Source organism: Bufo bufo, chromosome 2 (genome assembly GCF_905171765.1).
Source record: "Bufo bufo chromosome 2, aBufBuf1.1, whole genome shotgun sequence".
NCBI classification, from domain to species: Eukaryota; Metazoa; Chordata; class Amphibia; order Anura; family Bufonidae; genus Bufo; species Bufo bufo.
This window is the reverse complement of record NC_053390.1, coordinates 127,646,073-127,669,245: the sequence shown is the minus strand read 5'-3', so window position 1 is coordinate 127,669,245 and position 23,173 is coordinate 127,646,073. Positions and strand designations below refer to the sequence as shown.

Genomic DNA, 23,173 nt, shown 5'->3' with positions numbered 1-23,173 from the left:
GAACAAAAAGGAAGACCCCTGCAATCGACCTGCCGCTCTCCCTTATTGCTCAGCCTATGCGACCACTCCAAAGGTGAATGGGCGCATATCCACGTACCTTGGCTATCTTAACCTGAAGGCCCTACAATAGTGAGGGGACACGACCACCGGCTCCCTACACAGACACGGAGGGAGTCAGGGTCACCTGGACCCAGACAACAGAAAATCATAAATACTTAAACAGAACTTATCTGCAGACGACTGTGGACTGGGAACTGGGAACTGGGAACTGGGAGCTGGTAGCTGGGAGCTGAGGACAGCATGCACACACATTCCAGGAAGTTGTATCAGCCGCACCCTACTACCTTATGGGGAAGAATTTAAAGGGAGTTAATGAGTCTGACTGCATGACAGCTGAGATAGCCTAACGAGGTGAGGAACAGAAACCAAAACAAAGAAACTCAAGGGGGAGGATCTGAACGGCTCCTGTCAGAGCTTCTCAGCTGTCTGGTTGTGACAGTACCCCTCCCTCTAGGAGTGGACTCCGGACACTCAGGGCCCACCTTCTCAGGATGAGACCTATGGAAAGCCCTGATGAGGCGAGAGGCCTTAATGTCCGTCACTGGGAGCCACATCCTCTCCTCAGGACCATAACCCTCCCAATGAACGAGGTACTGGAGGGAACCGCGGACAAGACGAGAATCCACAATCCTAGAGACCTGAAATTCAAGATTCCCATCAACCATAATCTGAGGAGGAGGCAAAGGTGAGGGTACAATAGGTTGAACATAAGGTTTCAATAAGGACTTATGGAAAACATTATGGATCTTCCAAGTCTGAGGAAGATCAAGACGGTAGGCAACAGGATTGATGACAGACAGGATCTTGTAAGGCCCAATAAACCTAGGACCCAACTTCCAGGAGGGAACCTTCAATTTGATATTCTTGGTAGACAACCACACCAAATCACCAACATTCAGGTCCGGACCAGGCACACGTCTCTTATCCGCCACACGCTTATATCTCTCACTCATGTTCTTTAGATTATCCTGAATCTTTTGCCAAATAGATGACAAAGACGAGGAGAATCTGTCCTCATCAGGCAAACCAGAAGAGCCCTCTCCAGAGAAAGTCCCAAACTGCGGATGAAACCCATATGCACCAAAAAATTGTGACTTATCAGAGGACTCCTGACGACGGTTATTTAAAGCAAACTCAGCAAGGGACAAAAAAGAACACCAATCCTCCTGATTCTCCGCCACAAAACAGCGCAGATATGTCTCCAGATTCTGATTGACACGCTCTGTCTGGCCATTCGACTGCGGATGGAAAGCAGAAGAGAATGACAAGCGAACCCCCAAGCGAGAACAGAAAGCCTTCCAGAATCTGGAAACAAACTGCGTGCCCCTATCAGAGACTATGTCTGAAGGAATCCCATGCAATTTGACAATGTGGTCAACAAATGCCTGCGCCAGCGTCTTAGCATTGGGCAAACCGGGAAAAGGGATAAAGTGCACCATTTTGCTAAAACGGTCCACCACCACCAGAATCACAGACTTCCCCGAGGAACGAGGCAAGTCCGTTATGAAGTCCATGGACAGATGTGTCCAAGGACGGGAAGGAATGGGCAAAGGAAGGAGAGGACCTGATGGTCGTGAGTGAGGGACCTTGGCACGAGCGCAAGTCTCGCAAGCTGCCACAAAACCCTCAACCGACTTACGAAGCGCAGGCCACCAGAATCTCCGAGCAATGAGATCCAGTGTGGCTCTTGTCCCCGGGTGGCCAGCAAGGACCGTATCATGGTGTTCTTTAAAAATCTTGTGTCTCAAAGCGAGAGGCACAAACAACCTCCCAGGAGGACAAAGATCAGGAGCTTCTGACTGGGCTGCCTGCACCTCTGCCTCCAATTCAGGAAAAAGAGCCGAGACCACCACACCTTCAGCTAAAATGGGACCCGGGTCTTCAAAATTCCCACCTCCCGGAAAACAACGTGACAGAGCATCTGCCTTCAAATTCTTAACCCCAGGGCGGAACGTAACAACAAAATTAAACCTTGAAAAGAACAAAGACCATCTGGCCTGTCTCGGGTTCAGACGCTTGGCTGACTCCAAGTAGGCCAGATTTTTATGGTCAGTAAACACGGTAATAGGGTGTCTGGCTCCCTCTAGCCAATGGCGCCATTCCTCAAAAGCCAACTTGATGGCCAACAATTCCCTATCTCCCACATCATAATTTCTCTCTGCGGAGGAGAGCTTCTTTGAGAAAAAGGCACACGGTTGCCATTTGGCAGGAGAGGAACCCTGAGACAAGACCGCACCCACCCCTACCTCAGAAGCATCAACCTCAACTATGAAGGGTAAGGAAACATCAGGTTGTACTAGGATGGGAGCGGAAGCAAAACTCTCCTTGATATTAGAAAAGGCCTTACGCGCCTCTACCGACCAGGAAGAAAAATCTACCCCCTTTCTGGTCATATCCGTGAGTGGTTTAACAACAGAGGAATAATTCAAAATAAATTTCCTGTAATAATTAGCAAAGCCCAAAAAACGCATCAGCGCCTTCTGATTCTCAGGAAGCTCCCACTCAAGCACAGCGCGAACCTTCTCGGGGTCCATGCGAAAACCAGAAGCGGAGACAAGAAACCCCAGAAATTGGATCTCTGGAACCGCAAACACACATTTTTCCAGTTTCGCGTATAATTTATTCTCCCACAGGATGAGTAAGACCTGACATAAGTGTTCCTTATGAGTCTTGAAATCAGGAGAAAAAATCAAAATGTCATCCAAATACACTAATACAAATTTTCCCATTAAATGATAAAAAATGCTGTTGACGAAATGCTGAAAAACGGCTGGGGCATTCATCAAACCAAAAGGCATAACTAAATTCTCAAAATGGCCCTCAGGGGTATTGAAAGCCGTCTTCCATTCGTCTCCTTCTCTGACCCTAACCAGGTTGTATGCCCCTCTTAGGTCTAATTTGGAAAAGACTTTCGCCCCAACAACCTGGTTAAACAAATCCGGGATTAGAGGAAGCGGATACGGGTCACGAATAGTGATACTGTTCAGCTCCCTGAAATCCAGACAAGGTCTTAAAGAACCATCTTTTTTCTTAACAAAGAAAAAACCAGCGGCAACAGGTGACTTTGAGGGTCGTATGTGTCCTTTTTTCAGACTCTCAGAGATATAAGCACGCATCGCGACCCTCTCAGGTTGGGAAAGATTGTATAAACGAGATTTAGGCAGCTTGGCACCTGGGATGAGATCAATAGGGCAATCATACTCCCTGTGCGGAGGTAAACCCTGAACTCCACTCTCAGAGAAAACATCCAAAAATTCAGAGAGGAAAGGTGGTACAGTCTTAGTAGAAACCTCAGAAATAGATGTTATGAGGCAATGCTCTCTGCAAAAGTTACTCCAACCTTTTATTTGCCTCGCTTGCCAATCAATGGTGGGGTTATGTTTAGTGAGCCAGGGTAGCCCCAACACTAGAGGAGTAGGCAAACCGCTAAGGACGAAACATGACACATCCTCAACATGAGCATCATTCACAATTAAACGGATATTGTGAACTATGCCCTTTAATGATTTCTGAGAAAGTGGAGCTGAATCAATAGAAAAAACAGGAATATCTTTTCCCAAAGTGCATACCTGGAAACCATGAGTTATTGCAAATTGGTTATCAATGAGGTTGACAGCTGCTCCACTATCCACAAAAATCTCACAAAAAATGCTCTTGCTCTCTAGCGCCACCCTAGCAGGCAGGACAAAACGGGAACTACAAGCAAAAGAAAAATCTTCAATTTCCGCCTCAACCCTGCCAATAGTAACAGACGGAATATTCTTAAAAGATTTCTTCCTTTTTGTCTCTTTATTACTCCCAGAAAACTGCCTGAATCTCCTAGAGGGACAAACATTTGCCAGATGATTTATACCTCCACAACAAAAGCAAACCCTCCCCTGCGGGCTGAATCTTCTATTGTCAGAGGCAATCAACCCCAGCTGCATGGGCTCCTGCTCAGAAGGGGCTGACAGCGACTGAGACCCCTGTGCACAGAATGACACCGCTGCACTGTCCCGGGACTGAGTATGACAAGAAGGAGAGATCTCTCCTCTTTCTCTAAGACGCCTGTCAATACGAACAGCCTGAGACATAGCAGAATTCAAGGAGGTAGGTCTTTCATGAAAGGCAAATGCATCTCTCAATCCCTCAGAAAGACCATAGCAAAATTGACTTCGGAGTGCAGCATCATTCCAACCCGTATCTGCTGCCCATCTCCGAAATTCTGAGCAGTATATCTCTGCGGATTGTTTACCCTGGCATAACAGACGTAGTCTAGACTCAGCCAGAGCAATACGATCCGGATCATCATATATCTGACCCAGGGCTAAAAAGAATTCATCCACTGAACAGAGGGGCCGTGCCCCCTCCGGCAGCGAAAAGGCCCAGGACTGAGCATTACCCCTGAGCAGCGATATAATGATGCCCACCCTTCGTTCTTCATCACCGGAAGAATGGGGAAGAAGGCGAAAATGGAGTTTGCAAGCCTCTCTAAAACGTACAAAATTCTCACTACCCCCGGAAAACGTATCCGGGAGCGAAATCTTAGGCTCAGCACAAACTCCATGAACGCAAGCTGAACCGGTCACTTGAAACTGAGAAAAAGTCTTACGGAGATCAGCTACCTCCAAAGAAAGACCCTGAAAGCGTTCAGCCAAAAGTGTAACCGGATCCATGCTTGAGACGGTTTTGGCGGCTGATAATGTCACGGATGGTGTACAGGAAACAAGAAGATACAAATACAAACGATGACTCACTGGATCCACTACTAAGGAAAAAAAAGGGAGACCCCTGCAATCGACCTGCCGCTCTCCCTTATTGCTCAGCCTATGCGACCACTCCAAAGGTGAATGGGCGCATATCCACGTACCTTGGCTATCTTAACCTGAAGGCCCTACAATAGTGAGGGGACACGACCACCGGCTCCCTACACAGACACGGAGGGAGTCAGGGTCACCTGGACCCAGACAACAGAAAATCATAAATACTTAAACAGAACTTATCTGCAGACGACTGTGGACTGGGAACTGGGAACTGGGAGCTGGTAGCTGGGAGCTGAGGACAGCATGCACACACATTCCAGGAAGTTGTATCAGCCGCACCCTACTACCTTATGGGGAAGAATTTAAAGGGAGTTAATGAGTCTGACTGCATGACAGCTGAGATAGCCTAACGAGGTGAGGAACAGAAACCAAAACAAAGAAACTCAAGGGGGAGGATCTGAACGGCTCCTGTCAGAGCTTCTCAGCTGTCTGGTTGTGACACTCCTTTATTGGGGGTGTCTTGCTAATTGCCTATAATTTCCACCTGTAGTCTATCCCATTTGCACAACAGCATGTGAAATTGATTGTCACTCAGTGTTGCTTCCTAAGTGGACAGTTTGATTTCACAGAAGTGTGGTTGATTTGGAGTTACATTGTGTTGTTTAAGTGTTTCCTTTATTTTTTTGAGCAGTGTAGTTTCAGATGGACGGAGCTCCTCTGTTACCCATTGGAACCCCTGCAAATGTGATTGCCAGGTTCTGATGTCTTTACTAAGCAGCCGGGCATCTAATAAAGGCTCCCAGGTTTGACGTATGTGTATGCCTATTAGGCCGCCATATAGACCTGCAGCTTGTGGCCGCAATTCTGCCATGGCTCAGCTTTGTGATAGCCGTTTGGTGGCCGCTACATAGGTGCTTTTGACAGAATCAAGTAAAAAGAAAGAGGAAAGTAAGGCTGCATTCAAATCTGCATTTCAGAGATCTGGCTGCCTGATCCTGTGCAAATGCCGGCTTTCAGACAGACAAAAAAACTATTGCATGCAGCAGTTTTCATCTGGCCGAAACCCAGCATTTATGCCGGAAATCAGTTGAATCACCATCGGACCTTATTGCAGTCAGTGGGGATCCGGCAGTGAAGTAAAGGACCTGGCAGGCTGCACTGCGCTGGAACAGCCTGCCGGATACCCTAGTGGAGATGTGAACAAATCTTTAAAGGGGAGGTCACCTCATGGGGGGACCCGCACCTACAGGTATCTGTAGAACAGAGCCCACAAAGTACAGAAGGGCACACTGCACATGTGTGGCTGCCATCCATTCATTTCTATGGGAGCGCCGAAAATTTTCAGCAGTCCCATTGAAATGAATGGGAAGTGCACTGCGCAAGCATGGCCACCACTCCATTCACTTCCATGGGGATGACAGAAATAGCTGTGTCAGTGCTCCTTTCTAAAGATGGGCATGAGTTGGGTCCCGCACCTATCAGACATTGGGGGCATATCCTAGTGATATGTCCTGTGCAGTTTTGCTCTGGTAGATAGGGTAAACTGGCACAGTGCAGAGGCAAAATACAAGTTCTTAACTCAAAACATCAGTGTTTATTCACACTTGAGGCAATTGCACAAAACAGCACGTAACTTTGCAGTCTTGGTGTTAATTCACACACAATGGAAAGTTCATATAACACAAGTCACCTTGCTGGTAGTTCTGCCTCCAGTAGTCCACAGCAGGCTTTAGGGGGCCTGTTTCCCCAGCATGCGGCTCTCAGCCCCCCAGCACGGCACAAAGCCTCAGATCCCAAAAACAGAGACATCTCTGCTGAGCCCAGCTGCCTATTTAAAGACAGCCAGGTGCTGTCAAAACCCGGACCGGCACTTAAACTCCGGTCCGGTATTTTACCTCACCTCGCTGGAAACCAGCCCAGCCGCACATGCTGGGAGGAAAATATCTGCCTTGCCAGACACAACCCCTAACTGTGTCACACAGAGTTGAGACAACCTCTTTAATGCACAAGAAGATGGATATAATAAATAGCAATGTATACTTAGGACTAAACTATCCTGTTTATTTTAACACAGGTATTTCGAGGAAATGTTGACAACAACACGCCATATGCTAATTCTTTCACGCCACCCATTGAAGCCCAGTACATTCGCCTGTATCCGCAAGTTTGCAGACACCATTGTACTCTGAGGATGGAACTTCTTGGATGTGAGCTATCAGGTTAGTCTAAATTTGCCATCCCTGAAAGCATTGCTTATGCTTTGTATCCCACACTCTGAAGCCATTCCTATTTGTATGCATTCTCCACAGTAGAACAGGCAAGCAGATGTCTGGTGGGCTGAGGGTGCGACAGAATGAAACACTGCATAGAGATGCTAGAGCCTAGAGAATACATATGGGGAGTAGAATATTTGCAGCCAAAGGTGAAAAAATGTCTGCAGCTGACAGATTGTCCTGATTTATTTTAGGCGATGTTAACATGTCTGAAGCTGCTGGATTGCCCCTGTTTAGTTTTACAATTTAGCTTTCTTTTCCTGCTGTACTGTGTTGTCAAGAATCTTATTAGTGTTTAGCACGAATATTCAAAATGCAAATTTTTATCTTGAATATCGCCACTTCGAGAATTCACGAATATTTAGAATATAGTGCTATATATTCGTTATATCGAATATTTGTCATTTTTTCCATCTGAACACATGATTCCTCCCTGCTTCTTGCTTGTGGGCCAATGACTCATTGGCCCACAAGCAACTTAAGCAGGAAGAAATCATAACTTCAGTTGAAAAAAAAAAGACGAATATTCAAAAAAACGAATATATAGCACTATATTCAATATAGTGCTATATATTTGTATTTTAGAATATTTGCTCATCACTAATTCTTATAAGGTAACACTAACAAACATAGACATCGATAGGAATGTTTATTTCCATTAGCAGAATCCTTTTTATTTCATATTTCTCCCATGCTGCACATTTCACTGTAAGACTGAATATTAACCAGCAACCAAGTGATTCATTTTATCTTTTAAATGCTAAAGCTCTACCATTCCATGTGCGGCTGCTCCAGCAAATAGATACATGACCTAGCTCATTGACCCTCCGACAAAGTTTGGCGAACAAAACCTAAAGTTTGACCCCTTTGTCACATATTATCTTAGACCTACTGCCTCTAACGCTGTAGCAATTTCATTTTGCACATTTTTTTTCCCCTCTGCTAGAGTAGGCGGTAAATCCATTTACAGGTAACGTTTTAGATGGCTACTCTTATTGTATAAGTGGCGGTCGCTGAGTTTAAGTGTGATACAGCAAAACAATTTGCGTTAAATGATTTCTGGCCTTCCTGAGCCACACAAAAATGACACAGAATTGAAAATCGGCTGCATTAATCTTCCCTTTTTGAGTGTATCAGGATTTGGAGAGGTGAACAGAAGGCTTAATAAAGGTACTTCAGAAAATTAGCTTTTTGTTGTCTTTCATTCCTGACACGCAATTTCAAAGCCGCCCAGGTTATCAGTCATGGACTTGCTAAGTTAATTGGATTCCTGCTTCATTTTGATTTTCAAGGTCATGACATCTCACCTCAGAGGCAGCTCTTGTGTCTTATACTAATGCACCCGTTCCTGCCTCCTACTCTGTATATTGGTGGTGTGCACTACACTTATAGGAAAGAAATGTTTTGTGTAATGGAAGTTGATTTTCTCTGAAGGTGATATTTCTTTATATATATATATATATATATATATATATATAGAATCGAAAAAAATTGGACTGCACTCCAAGCGTATCTTCAAACAGTGTGTGTTTATTCACCCATATGTGGCATAGCGACGTTTCGGCTCCAACTGAGCCTTTCTCAAGCATTGGTGAACAGTTAGTGACAAGTATATAAAGGTGTATCACAAATACAATCAATGAAATTACATAATTGGTACTTTACAGATAATACCTGTAAGCGATATACAAATGTGCAATAAAACAGGACTTTCATATTACATAAAGTGACTAGTGCTTAAGCTGTTAACAAAATATTGTATAGTGTCATATTGTACATAAACAACCGAAAGATACATAATTAATTGCACCTGCAGCTTATCACCATCTCATTTATATATAGATTTGAGTGATAACCATGTGCAAAACATAAAAAGCTGATGAATAAAAACCTGATAGAAGGATGTAGCCCACGTGTACTGTAGCGCCGATCTGCGCGTTCTGTGTAATCCAGTGCGCATGTCCCAGCCTACCAACGTCATCCACAGGAGACACATGCGAACATCAATCCGGTGTCGCCCGTCGATGACTGCGGCGAGCATCGCCTACGCAATATTGTTGTCGCCAACTAGCGGCCATGTTGCTTAAGGGAATCCTCTATGGGCAATTTTTTATTATTTGTTTTTATTTACTACGATGCCGGGGAACGTTCTATGAAGAAGGTTGCTATGGTTGCTTACCAATCTAGTACAGGGGGGCTGTGTCACCATCCTTTTCGAGACGGTAGACGCAGCACCAATGTTCCCACAGACACCCTCGGCATGTCCGTGCCGTCGGCCCTATGGGATCTTACCCTGCGTCATTTTGCAGCCGTGAGGGAACTCCTCATTATAATAGAACGATGTCCATTAGTGACAATACCGGACCACGTAGAAAAATATCTAGGTCGCTATCCCTTAAATTATAGCTTGATGGGACATACGTCTGGACTCCACAGATAAAAAATCTAAATAATTCGACAGAATAGTTTTCCTCGGGCTCATCATCCACTCACAGGTTCATCCATCTTCCAAAGTATCGTCGGCATGAATATGGCTAAAAGAACAATAGAAAAGTGTTAATTAAAGTGACTTACAAAAATGTGCATGGATACATTTCTTATTTTTCATTTTTTCTTTTTTATATATAAAACCAATGAATCAGTCCTACACAGAAGATAGTGAAGAGCGCACATCAATGTCATTAGAGGGCAAACTAACAACCTCACATTATACCACCGTATCTATAATCAATATTTAAGCCCTTTGGATGAAGGCTTTTTAAGGTTTGGATCCATTGCATTTCTTTTTTCTTTAATAAAGCTATCCGATCCCCCCCTCTCCGTGGCATCGGAACATGATCTATGATCCAGCACCGAAGGTCTTTTTCTTTGTGTTTAAGTAGCGAAAAATGTCTTGGGACTGGTAAGTCCTTGCGCCCTTTTCTAATTGTATGGCGATGGTTGTTTAACCTAGTTTTCAAATCTGTAGAAGTTTCGCCTACATACAATATTTCACAGGGACAAGATAATACATAGATTACAAAAGAGGAGTCACAGGTGAGATGGAATTTTATGGGAAATACTTGACCAGTTTCAGGGTGTGTAAATATTTTAGATCTACGAATCAGGCCACAATTAACACAATGAAGACACGGGTAACAACCCGTGCCCGATGGTGCCAATGTGGTCTGTATCCTCCTTGATTTGGGCCCAACATCGGCCCTAACCAATTGATCCCGGATGTTCCGAGGTCTACGGTAGGCACACAGGGGAAAAGTTGAAAATTCCGGTACCATTTTTAGGCAACTACCTAGTATTGGCCAATGTTTTTTTAAAATTTTATTAATGGGGTCACTGTATTCAGTATACGTAGAAACAAACGTGATTCTTTTCTGTATCTCTTTGTTAACATTATCGTGCAGCAAGGAATCACGATCCAAAGCTAACACCTTCTGTTTCTGTTCATAGAGCAATTTATTGGGATAACCCCGCTGTCTAAATTTAGTGACCATTTTGTCCACAGTATGCTCAAGTACATCAGTATCCGAAACAATCCGCCTCGCCCTCAAAAATTGCGAATATGGGAGGTGCCTGACCATACTGCGTGGATGGCAACTCTCGTACCTCAGTATCACGTTCCTATCAGTGGGTTTTGTGTATAGCAGTGTGGTAAGTTTACCGTTGGAAACCACCACGTTGGTATCTAGGAACTGAACTGAGGTATCAGAGTGTATCAAGGTGAATTGTAAATCACTGTCTACTCCATTCAGGAAGTGGTGTAAATCCAGCAATTGTTCCTCTGTACCTGTCCATATGAGGAAGATGTCGTCTATGTATCGCCACCAGCCCAAAATATAGTGTGCATGGTGGGACCCGTAGACGACATCTTCCTCAAAACGGCGCATAAATATGTTGGCATACGTAGGGGCCACATTGGACCCCATCGCCACGCCGCGTTTCTGGACATAAAACGTATCCTGAAAAAGAAAGTAATTATGTTCAAGTACGATCTTTAAGAGTGAAATAATAAAAGAGCTCGCCTCAGGCGTCATTGATGACTCATCCAACATGTTTTGGACCGCTGCAATACCCTTCTGATGGTTAATAGAAGTATACAGGGATACGACATCAAATGACGCCAAAATTATCCTGTCTGTCATATCCAAATTCACAGCATTGAGCTTTCTCAAGAAATCAGAAGTGTCCCTAATATAGGACTGGCCCCCTGTGGAGAAATTACGTAGCACTTTGTCAAGGAAGACAGATACATGGCAGAACACCGAATCAGTGCCCGAAACAATGGGGCGCCCGGGTGGGTCCACCATTGTCTTGTGCACTTTTGGCAAGACATAGATCACTGGTGTAATGGGGTGTGAAACTATAAGATATTCCCTAAGGCCCTCATCTATGATACCTGCCCGTGCTGCCTCTGTCAAACATTCATCAATTAAGTGCATAATAGAGAACTTGGGGTCATATGCTAACTCTCCATAAACATTCTCATCTCCAAGTTGCCTCAAGATTTCTTTGATGTATTTGGGGGTATCAAGTACTACAACGGCACCGCCTTTATCGGCTGGTTTTATCGTGAGCTCCGTATCACTCTTTAGCTCCATCAATGCATGTACCTCAGCCACGGTGAGATTGGGAAATCTAAAACTCTCTGTACAAGGGAGAGCCCTAAGAGATCCGATCTCATTTTTAACGGCAGAGATATATGCATCAACGGCGGGTTCATTTACAATTGGGTTGAAGTAACTTTTTTTATACAAGTCAAACATTTTATTTGTAAACTCACTGGACCTTGCTGTCTGTTCAACACCCTTACCCTGAAACCACACCTTGAGTTTAATGGAGCGAAAAAAATTGCAAAGATCTGATTCAACATCTTGCCAATTGGTCTTAGCATTTGGACAAAAAGATAAACCCTTAGATAAAACAGATAACTGTGCAGATGTCAACAATTTGGAAGAAAGGTTAATTACCGCTATTTCTTCTTTTTTTGTTGTTGTATTTGAGTCCTGGTTTTCATATTGCGGCCTTTGTTGGTCTCGTCTACGCCTGCGGCCACCTCTCCTGGTTCGTCTCCTTTTTCTGTATGAGAATCGATTTTGTTCCCTAAAAAAACTTCTGCTTCCCCTTTGTACATCTGGTTATTTTTTCTCACTTTTTGTTTATCCCTCATGTTGTTGAATGTGGAATTGCCCGGTTGCCAGCCGTAGATGTCTCCTTTCTTATAGTCATCGATATCACGTGCCCATTTAATCCGTTTTCCATCCTCTAGTTCGGTCTGTAGCTGTTGTAATTGCCCCTTTAAATTATCCTTGAACTCTGTGACTTGTTCCTCAGTCATGTGCGTACTGAGTTGTTGTTCAGTCTGTATCATATCAATGGTCAATGCAGTGACCTCCTCTTGTAAAAACTCAATATTTAATAGTATGAAATCCATGGAGTATTTAGCATATGACCCCAAGTTCTCTATTATGCACTTAATTGATGAATGTTTGACAGAGGCAGCACGGGCAGGTATCATAGATGAGGGCCTTAGGGAATATCTTATAGTTTCACACCCCATTACACCAGTGATCTATGTCTTGCCAAAAGTGCACAAGACAATGGTGGACCCACCCGGGCGCCCCATTGTTTCGGGCACTGATTCGGTGTTCTGCCATGTATCTGTCTTCCTTGACAAAGTGCTACGTAATTTCTCCACAGGGGGCCAGTCCTATATTAGGGACACTTCTGATTTCTTGAGAAAGCTCAATGCTGTGAATTTGGATATGACAGACAGGATAATTTTGGCGTCATTTGATGTCGTATCCCTGTATACTTCTATTAACCATCAGAAGGGTATTGCAGCGGTCCAAAACATGTTGGATGAGTCATCAATGACGCCTGAGGCGAGCTCTTTTATTATTTCACTCTTAAAGATCGTACTTGAACATAATTACTTTCTTTTTCAGGATACGTTTTATGTCCAGAAACGCGGCGTGGCGATGGGGTCCAATGTGGCCCCTACGTATGCCAACATATTTATGCGCCGTTTTGAGGAAGATGTCGTCTACGGGTCCCACCATGCACACTATATTTTGGGCTGGTGGCGATACATAGACGACATCTTCCTCATATGGACAGGTACAGAGGAACAATTGTTGGATTTACACCACTTCCTGAATGGAGTAGACAGTGATTTACAATTCACCTTGATACACTCTGATACCTCAGTTCAGTTCCTAGATACCAACGTGGTGGTTTCCAACGGTAAACTTACCACACTGCTATACACAAAACCCACTGATAGGAACGTGATACTGAGGTACGAGAGTTGCCATCCACGCAGTATGGTCAGGCACCTCCCATATTCGCAATTTTTGAGGGCGAGGCGGATTGTTTCGGATACTGATGTACTTGAGCATACTGTGGACAAAATGGTCACTAAATTTAGACAGCGGGGTTATCCCAATAAATTGCTCTATGAACAGAAACAGAAGGTGTTAGCTTTGGATCGTGATTCCTTGCTGCACGATAATGTTAACAAAGAGATACAGAAAAGAATCACGTTTGTTTCTACGTATACTGAATACAGTGACCCCATTAATAAAATTTTAAAAAAACATTGGCCAATACTAGGTAGTTGCCTAAAAATGGTACCGGAATTTTCAACTTTTCCCCTGTGTGCCTACCGTAGACCTCGGAACATCCGGGATCAATTGGTTAGGGCCGATGTTGGGCCCAAATCAAGGAGGATACAGACCACATTGGCACCATCGGGCACGGGTTGTTACCCGTGTCTTCATTGTGTTAATTGTGGCCTGATTCGTAGATCTAAAATATTTACACACCCTGAAACTGGTCAAGTATTTCCCATAAAATTCCATCTCACCTGTGACTCCTCTTTTGTAATCTATGTATTATCTTGTCCCTGTGAAATATTGTATGTAGGCGAAACTTCTACAGATTTGAAAACTAGGTTAAACAACCATCGCCATACAATTAGAAAAGGGCGCAAGGACTTACCAGTCCCAAGACATTTTTCGCTACTTAAACACAAAGAAAAAGACCTTCGGTGCTGGATCATAGATCATGTTCCGATGCCACGGAGAGGGGGGGATCGGATAGCTTTATTAAAGAAAAAAGAAATGCAATGGATCCAAACCTTAAAAAGCCTTCATCCAAAGGGCTTAAATATTGATTATAGATACGGTGGTATAATGTGAGGTTGTTAGTTTGCCCTCTAATGACATTGATGTGCGCTCTTCACTATCTTCTGTGTAGGACTGATTCATTGGTTTTATATATAAAAAAGAAAAAATGAAAAATAAGAAATGTATCCATGCACATTTTTGTAAGTCACTTTAATTAACACTTTTCTATTGTTCTTTTAGCCATATTCATGCCGACGATACTTTGGAAGATGGATGAACCTGTGAGTGGATGATGAGCCCGAGGAAAACTATTCTGTCGAATTATTTAGATTTTTTATCTGTGGAGTCCAGACGTATGTCCCATCAAGCTATAATTTAAGGGATAGCGACCTAGATATTTTTCTACGTGGTCCGGTATTGTCACTAATGGACATCGTTCTATTATAATGAGGAGTTCCCTCACGGCTGCAAAATGACGCAGGGTAAGATCCCATAGGGCCGACGGCACGGACATGCCGAGGGTGTCTGTGGGAACATTGGTGCTGCGTCTACCGTCTCGAAAAGGATGGTGACACAGCCCCCCTGTACTAGATTGGTAAGCAACCATAGCAACCTTCTTCATAGAACGTTCCCCGGCATCGTAGTAAATAAAAACAAATAATAAAAAATTGCCCATAGAGGATTCCCTTAAGCAACATGGCCGCTAGTTGGCGACAACAATATTGCGTAGGCGATGCTCGCCGCAGTCATCGACGGGCGACACCGGATTGATGTTCGCATGTGTCTCCTGTGGATGACGTTGGTAGGCTGGGACATGCGCACTGGATTACACAGAACGCGCCGATCGGCGCTACAGTACACGTGGGCTACATCCTTCTATCAGGTTTTTATTCATCAGCTTTTTATGTTTTGCACATGGTTATCACTCAAATCTATATATAAATGAGATGGTGATAAGCTGCAGGTGCAATTAATTATGTATCTTTCGGTTGTTTATGTACAATATGACACTATACAATATTTTGTTAACAGCGTAAGCACTAGTCACTTTATGTAATATGAAAGTCCTGTTTTATTGCACATTTGTATATCGCTTACAGGTATTATCTGTAAAGTACCAATTATGTAATTTCATTGATTGTATTTGTGATACACCTTTATATACTTGTCACTAACTGTTCACCAATGCTTGAGAAAGGCTCAGTTGGAGCCGAAACGTCGCTATGCCACATATGGGTGAATAAACACACACTGTTTGAAGATACGCTTGGAGTGCAGTCCAATTTTTTTCGATTCTACGATTGGGTAAGCACCTGCTGCCGTGCTTGGACTTTGCACCCACCTTGTACGTTAGGTGGTGCCGCCTGTGTTTTTTCTTTTTATATATATATATATATATATATATCACAACTTATATGTTATTAGTGTGATTAGTTTTACTCCAAAAATAGAGCAAAATGTTTTCATTTTTTTGCGTATGTTTTTAAAGATCATGAATCCATGCCTCTTTCCACCAAGCCATGCCTACTTGTTGAGTGAGGCATGAAAGGTGCAAGCATGCAAAGAGTGTACGCCAATTTTTTTGTGCAAATTGCTACAAAAAAATGGCACATTTTCAATAGTACTGTATTTTTCGGACAACAAGATGCACTGGACTATAAGGCACAATAAGATGCACCCCAGGTTTAGTAACAGAAAATTAGAAAAAAATATTTTCTACTTATTCAACCTTCTCTGGTGGTTCAGTAAAGTGGAGGGTCCCTTCATCACGCTTTACACAACAGTTATAAAGACATGCATGGATATATATATATATATATATATATATATATATATAATGGAATAATATATATATATATATATAATGGAATAAAGAATAGGAATGAAGAGCTACCCGGTGTATACCCCATAAGTGCCTAATATGATGAAAACCAGGAGAGGCTTGCATTAACCCCTTTCCAGCTGGCTTAGGTCATAAACAGCTTAAGGGGAAGGGCTGCTTTAACCATTCCTATTTCCTAATATCTGCTAGTTCTGGAAGCTTTACAACAAGATCAGAATCATAGCAGTATCTCCTCTACATCAGGAGATGTAACTGTTAGAAATAAGGTTGTTAATTAAAGCAGGGGAAACCTGCTTTCACTTTCACCTGCTATCAATCCTGGCCAGATTTCAAATAGTCTGATCGTGCTTTAAAGATTAACCACAGCTGCTCCCAGATATAAGTAGTTAAGACAGCCTGCCCCCTGCTGCCAGAGCTCTGAGGCCAGTGAGCGATCTCTGCTGAAAATCTCATGGTTGCCTAGGCAACTCTGGCGCACTTCAGTCCCAGCAAGCTCTCAAGCTCTGAAATAGTGCTGAGGGGCCCTGCTGATAAATAAGACATGGGGCCAGTACATAATTATATTACCTTCAGAAGATTTTTTCTTGATAAAAAAGTGCATCTTATAGTCCGAAAAATGAAGTACGGTAAATCTGCATGACAGTGCTTCATCTGTTTCATTAGTCTATATTCAGTTTAAGGGTCCATTCACACATCCGTGTGTGTTTTGCGGATCCACAAAACACAGACACCGGCAATGTGTGTTCCGCATTTCGCGGGCATGTTCTATTTTTTTTGGTAACGGAAATGCGGACCCGGAATTGGGGGTCCGCATTGTTGGATCCGGGCCGCACATCGTGCGGCCCCATAGAGAATGCGGAACAGAATTGTGGACGTGTTTATGGACCCTTAGGCCCCTTTCACACGAGCGAGTATTCCGCGCGGATGCGATGCGGGAGGTGAACGCATTGCACCCGCACTGAATACTGACCCATTCATTTCTATGGGGCTGTGCACACGAGCGGTGATTTTCACGCATCACTTTTGCGTTGCGTGAAAATCGCAGCATGCTCCTCTTTGTGCGTTTTTCACGTAACGCAGGCCCCATAGAAATGAATGGGGTTGCGTGAAAATCGCAAGCATCCGCAAGCAAGTGCGGATGTGGTGCGATTTTCACGCACGGTTGCTAGGAGACGATCGGGATGGAGACCCGAACCTTATTATTTTCCCTTATAACATGGTTATAAGGGAAAATAATAGCATTCTGAATACAGAATGCTAAGTAAAACAGGGCTGGAGGGGTTAAAAAAAAAAAAATAAACATTTAACTCACCTTAACGGACCAGACGGAGATGCCCGGCATCGCGAGCAAGTGGATTAAGGTGAGTTAAATGATTTTTTTTTTTTTAACCCCCTCCAGCCCTGTTTTACTTAGCATTCTGTATTCAGAATGCTATTATTTTCCCTTATAACCATGTTATAAGGGAAAATAATACTATTTACAGAACACCGATCCCAAGCCCGAACTTCTGTGAAGAAGTTCGGGTTTGGGTACCAAACACGCGCGATTTTTCTCACGCGAGTGCAAAACGCATTACAATGTTTTGCACTCGCGCGGAAAAATCGCGGGTGTTCCCGCAACGCACCCGGACATTTTTCCGCAACGCCCGTGTGAAAGAGGCCTTATAGAGAACACGACATGCTTGTCGATCCTGCTCTCCTAGTTCTCCTCCCTTACTTGGTTGTAATTAGTTGTTCTGCTTCGCACAATGCCCATGCCCACCCATCAAACATTTACGTTGTGTCCTAAGAATTTCACATAAGATCACATAACAGCCTTACATACGTAAAATGAACCTTACCTTAGAATACAAATACGGAAGCAAATGGTGGATTTCCATTTGTATAGTGTAGATTTCAGTGATAAGTTTGTCATAAGACATCTGAAATTTCTAGTTTCTTGGCGATATATCTGATAAAGGAGTTAATCACTAAACATTGCTGCAGGTAATATACAGGAAATGACTAGCTGTTGGCAAGCAGAATATCTTCCACTTTGCAGGTAGATGCAGTTATTACTAGCTTTTGGCTAGACATCTATACCGTACTGACTGAAACAACATTGTGCATTTTCTCAAGTCATTTTACATTTGACTTCTGCCACAGGTTACAGTAGATCTTAGCTTTGTCTATGAGTTATTTAGGGATATAGGGGGGATATTTATCAAGACTGCCGCCTTCTTTACCAGTCTAAATATCTCCTGCTTTCCTGGAGGATGCGCCTAACCATAAATTAGAAGCATCCTCCTGCAGTCTGTGTGCCTAAACTGGACTTTCTGTCATGAGTGAAGATAAATATGTCAGGCCCACGAGTCCTGTCCTCATCATGCACCTTTTCAGAAAAGTGGTGAGGACAGTGTACAAGCATCACTACCACAAAATTTAGTCACAGTAGTGTTTAAAAAATGCCTCAAACATAGGGGATCATTTATGAAGTCAGATATGTCAGTTTTGTGGCGTAAAAAAGTCATGGCAATTGCAACATTTTCACGACATTTTGTGATTCTCGTCACTTTTCACAGTATGTTCAAGAGCTAAAAGTGAGATCTGGATAATGGCTCATTTATTATGTGTGACTTTTGCAAAAATCGCAAAAACGTTGCAACTCACCATGCAACCCCCTGGTGTAAGCCACATTATACTCACCATACATATATTATTAAGGTGCGCCACTTTTTAACCCCTTCCTGAACACCGTACAGCTATACACGTTGGCGGTCGGGACTTTAAAGATGTCGCCCTCTCCATAGTGGAGCGGGCGCCATAGCCACTGGCTGCCTACTGTTTCATACAGCAGGCACCCATGGCTAATGTGAATGGTGAATGCTTAAAACCCAGAAGTGGGCACTTCCAGGTGTGCTCCGGCTCCCCCCAGCTGGGATCGGGGGAGCCGGTGTATTAGCAGCAGTACCTCTCCTCCTGTGTGACAGGAGGCTGCTGCTTAGTAATTTCTACTGAGCCCCTGCCTGTAGCAGGGCTTCATAGAAATACAGTAAAATCCTGCATTGAAGTCTACAAGAAAAGCAATCCAATGAGTGCTTGTTATAGTTCCCTATGGGAACTATAAAAATCAGTGGAAAAATAAAAAAAGATGTTTAATAAAAAAAAATATATATATATAAAATCTGAATAACCCCCATTTCCTCAAAATGAAAAACAACATAAAGATAAAAAATACACATCATAGGTATCCCAGCATGCAACAATTTCCATACTGTTAAAATAATTTTTTTTTATCCCATACGGAAACAGCGAAATGGAAAAAAGGCAAAATGGCCAATTCGTCGTTTTTTGGGTCGCTTCTCCTCCCACAAATTTTTTTTATAAAAAGATCAAAAAGTTGTACCAATATGGTACCACTGAAAAGTGCAGATCGTCCTGCAAAAAAATTAGTCATCTCATAACTCCGTATACATAAATACAAAAAAGTTATAGGGGTCAGAATATGGAGACTAAAAGAGAAAAAATATTTTTTAAGGTTTTTATTTTTATTGTTTCAGTATAAAAAAACACAATAAAAAATATACACATTCGGTATTACCGGATTTGTACTGACCTGGAGAATGAAAGTAACTGGTCAGTTTTATAATATAGGGAACGCCGTAAATTTCCCCCCATTTATCATTTTTTTTCCTGGTTCCCACCACATTGTTTTCAACCGTCAATAGTGCCATTAGAAAGGGCATCTTGTCCCGCAAAAATACAAGCTATGTGAGCAGAAAAATGTAAAAAGTCATAACTTTGGGAGGGCTGGGAGTAAAAAAACTAAACTAGAAAACAGAAAATTGCCCAGTCATGAAAGGGTTAAAGTTGATGCAGGCACATAAAGCAAAGTCAAACAGACATAAAAACAACCTTAATTGATAAATGACCCCCATAGTGTTTGGTGACTGTGTTTACACCATAAAATGGCAAATGGTAAATCTCCACTTTAGTTTGAGGAGAAGAATAATATTGAGTGCAAGCAAGCCGTGTTCAGATAGATACTGTATGTTAGTGGGAAACAAGACTGTTAGGCAGTGGTTGCAAGCTTTACAGGTTCTGTAGATATCATCAATCACGGATAGAACTAAGAAGTCCTGAAAGCAAACAATTAAATCCTGCTTAACTGGCCAATAAAAGTTACATTTAATATCATTATGTCTTGTTTTGTATCTTGCTAAAATAGAAATGTCTTATTTCATCTGGAGTAGCAAGTATTCTAGCAAAAAGAAAGGCTGTACCATTATGCATCAGAATGTTATAGCATATCATAATGATATGTTATAGTGTATCAAGATGTAATACTCCTGTAAGTCGATGTGGAAGGTCAAGCTGTCATGATGTTTCAACCTTTATCTCTAGAAAGTTTCATAATTTGGAATGACACTTTCTAGAGGTGATTTTTTTTCCCCCTCTCTACTTTTACACTAGCGTTTTTCTTTTCCGGCACTGAGTTCCGTCCTAGGGGCTCAATACTGGAAAAGAACTGATCAGGCATATCCCCATGCATTCTGAATGGAGAGCAATCCGTTCAGGATGCATCAGGATATCTTCAGTTCAGTCATTTTGACTGATCAGGCAAAAGAGAAAACCGTAGCATGCTACGGTTTTATCTCCGACTGAAAAAACAGAAGACTTGCCTGAATTCCATAGGAATGTATTAGTGCCGGATCCGAACATTCAAAATACCGCAATGCCGGATCCGTCCTTCCGGTCTGTGCATGTGCAGACCTTTAAAAATGAGAAAAAAATAAATACCGGATCCGTTTTGCCTGATGACACCGGAAAAACAGATCCGGTATTGCAATGCATTTTTCTGACTGATCAGGCATTTTTCAGACTGATCAGGATCCTGATCAGTCTCAAAAATGCCTGATCAGTCAGAAAAAATGACATGTGTTTGCATACAGTTTGCCTGATCAGGCAGGCAGTTCAGGCAACGGAACTGCCTGCCGGAATCAAACAACGCAAGTGTGAAAGTAGCCTAAGATAAAATATTTAGTCTTTGCTATTAATAAGAAACAAAAAAAATGTAGATATCTCTGTACAAACTTTTCAAGATGGGTGGTGACCATGGCGGCCATTTTGAAGTTGGCCATTTTGAATCCAACTTTTGTTTTTTTAATAGGAAGGCTTCCAGTATCGGTAGTTTCAGGTGCTGCACATCTCGTATCATCTGAAGGCAATCGTCTATGCTGTGAAGATATGAGATGTGCAGCACCTGAAACTACGGATACTGAAAGCCTGTGCTAGCATTTCTCCTGCAGTGTTGCTATCAGTGTGTGAAGAGTGAGAGAAGAGGGTTGTATTGACAATCCAACACAATGGGCAGCACATTGAACACATTTTGTAAGTGGTCAGAAACTTGTAAATAACTCATGAAAGAATAAAGTTACGTTAAAACTAAGCACACCATTGTTTTTCTTGTGAAATTCCCAATAAGTTTGATGTGTCACATGACCCTCTTCCTATTGAAAAAACAAAAGTTGGATTCAAAATGGCCGACTTCAAAATGGCCACCATGGTCACCACCCATCTTGAAAAGTTTCCCCCCTCACATATACTAATGTGCCACAAACAGGAAGTTAATATCACCAACTATTCCCATTTTATTAAGGTGTATCCATATAAATGGCCCACCCTGTATATGTGTGTATGTGTGGCTACCCGGTGGTTATGTTGCTAACTTCAACCTTTCAATGGTTTTGCTAGCATATCACTATATTGTGTTGAAGTGAGAGTCTTTACCAAATTAGAGCTAATATAAGGGTAAACACATCTTGACATTGGTGAGATATACCTTTTTAAACTATCCAAATAGAATCTATGGGAAATTTATGCCACTGTGTGACTATTGAGTTGAAGGTGTTGGTCCCAATATATACTTCAATATACACTGTGAATGCAGTTGCAAGATTGGGAATCATTACTGCAGACACTGCAAGACAAATGTGTAGAAGGTGTTTAAGATGGCCTCGCTCTGTCTTCATATCTGGAAAAATGTAGTTGCAGTCATATTGGTAAAAAAAAAAAAAGCAAATTAACTTACATTTATTTTTCATTACTTATATAGCATTAACTTTTTCTACGAGATTTCCATTTTTTACATTGGTCACTATACCCAGTCAGTTTTACAGTCTAATTTCTCTATCTCCGTAGCAAGTAACATAGTTTGTAAGGCTGAAATAAGGCATCTGTCCTTCCAGTTCAGACTGTTATCCTGCAAGCTGATCCAGGGGAAGGCAAAAAAAAAACAAAAAAAAATTGAGATAAAAGCCAATTTTCTTTATTTAACCTCTTCACGACCGCAATCTGTATATATACGTGATAGCTGCACATACCCCGTGCAGCTATCACGTGTATAGACGTCAAGCCAGCTCTTTAATCCAAGCGCTGCAAAGCGCTTGGATTAAAGCTTCTGCCCGAGCCCTGCTGCTGTCACGGACAGCATACAGTCTAGTAATGCCAGCAAGGGGCCAATCAGAGTGGCCCCTTGCCGGCAATCGATCCGATTGGTTAGTCTGTGCAGACTAACCAATCGGATCGCGGCAGTGTTAAAATGCCGGTTTCAGGCTCTGATCTGCGCTCTGCAGATCACAGCCTGAAATCGGTAATGTGTCCTGAAGCCCCCGATCTGTGCCCCCTTCTTGTCCTTCTTCTTACCCTGCCCCCGATGCGGTCCGCCCCCTCCTGCCCCGATCTGTAATAAATAAAATGCTGCGCCCTGCCCCCGATGCGTCCGCCCCCTCCTGCCGCCATCTGTAATAAGTAAAATGCTGCCCCCTGCTCCAGATGCGTCCGCCCCCTCTTGCCCCGATCTGTTATAAGTAAAATGCTGCCCCCGATGCGGTCCCCCTTCTGTGAGTGATGGCGGCGTCTCCATTCCTGAGCCGCCGCCATCAGCAGCGTGTGTCAGCTCTATGCTGACACTGCTGTAACCGCATAGATGCCGCAGTAGCGGCATCCATGGGGTTAATAGAGGGAGGGGTCTCCCTCTCTCTCAACCATCAGGGCTGCTGCGATCGCAGCGCCCGATGGTTGCCATGGCAACCGGACGCTTTGCAAAGGCGTCCGGTTGCCATGGCATAGGCGTCCGGTGCTGCCACCTAC

The 23,173-nt window shown here is 43.0% G+C and overlaps 1 protein-coding gene across 2 annotated transcripts in view; it reads left to right on the top strand.

Moving 5' to 3' along the window:
* The window catches only part of EDIL3 (EGF like repeats and discoidin domains 3), a 905,544-nt gene that overhangs the window by 741,985 nt on the left and 140,386 nt on the right, over positions 1-23,173 (top strand). For both annotated transcript variants that reach the window (XM_040421516.1, XM_040421515.1), the window contains exon 7: positions 6,877-7,021. In XM_040421516.1, coding sequence (XP_040277450.1) covers positions 6,877-7,021 — 145 coding nt within the window. The remainder of the gene's footprint in view (positions 1-6,876; positions 7,022-23,173) is intronic.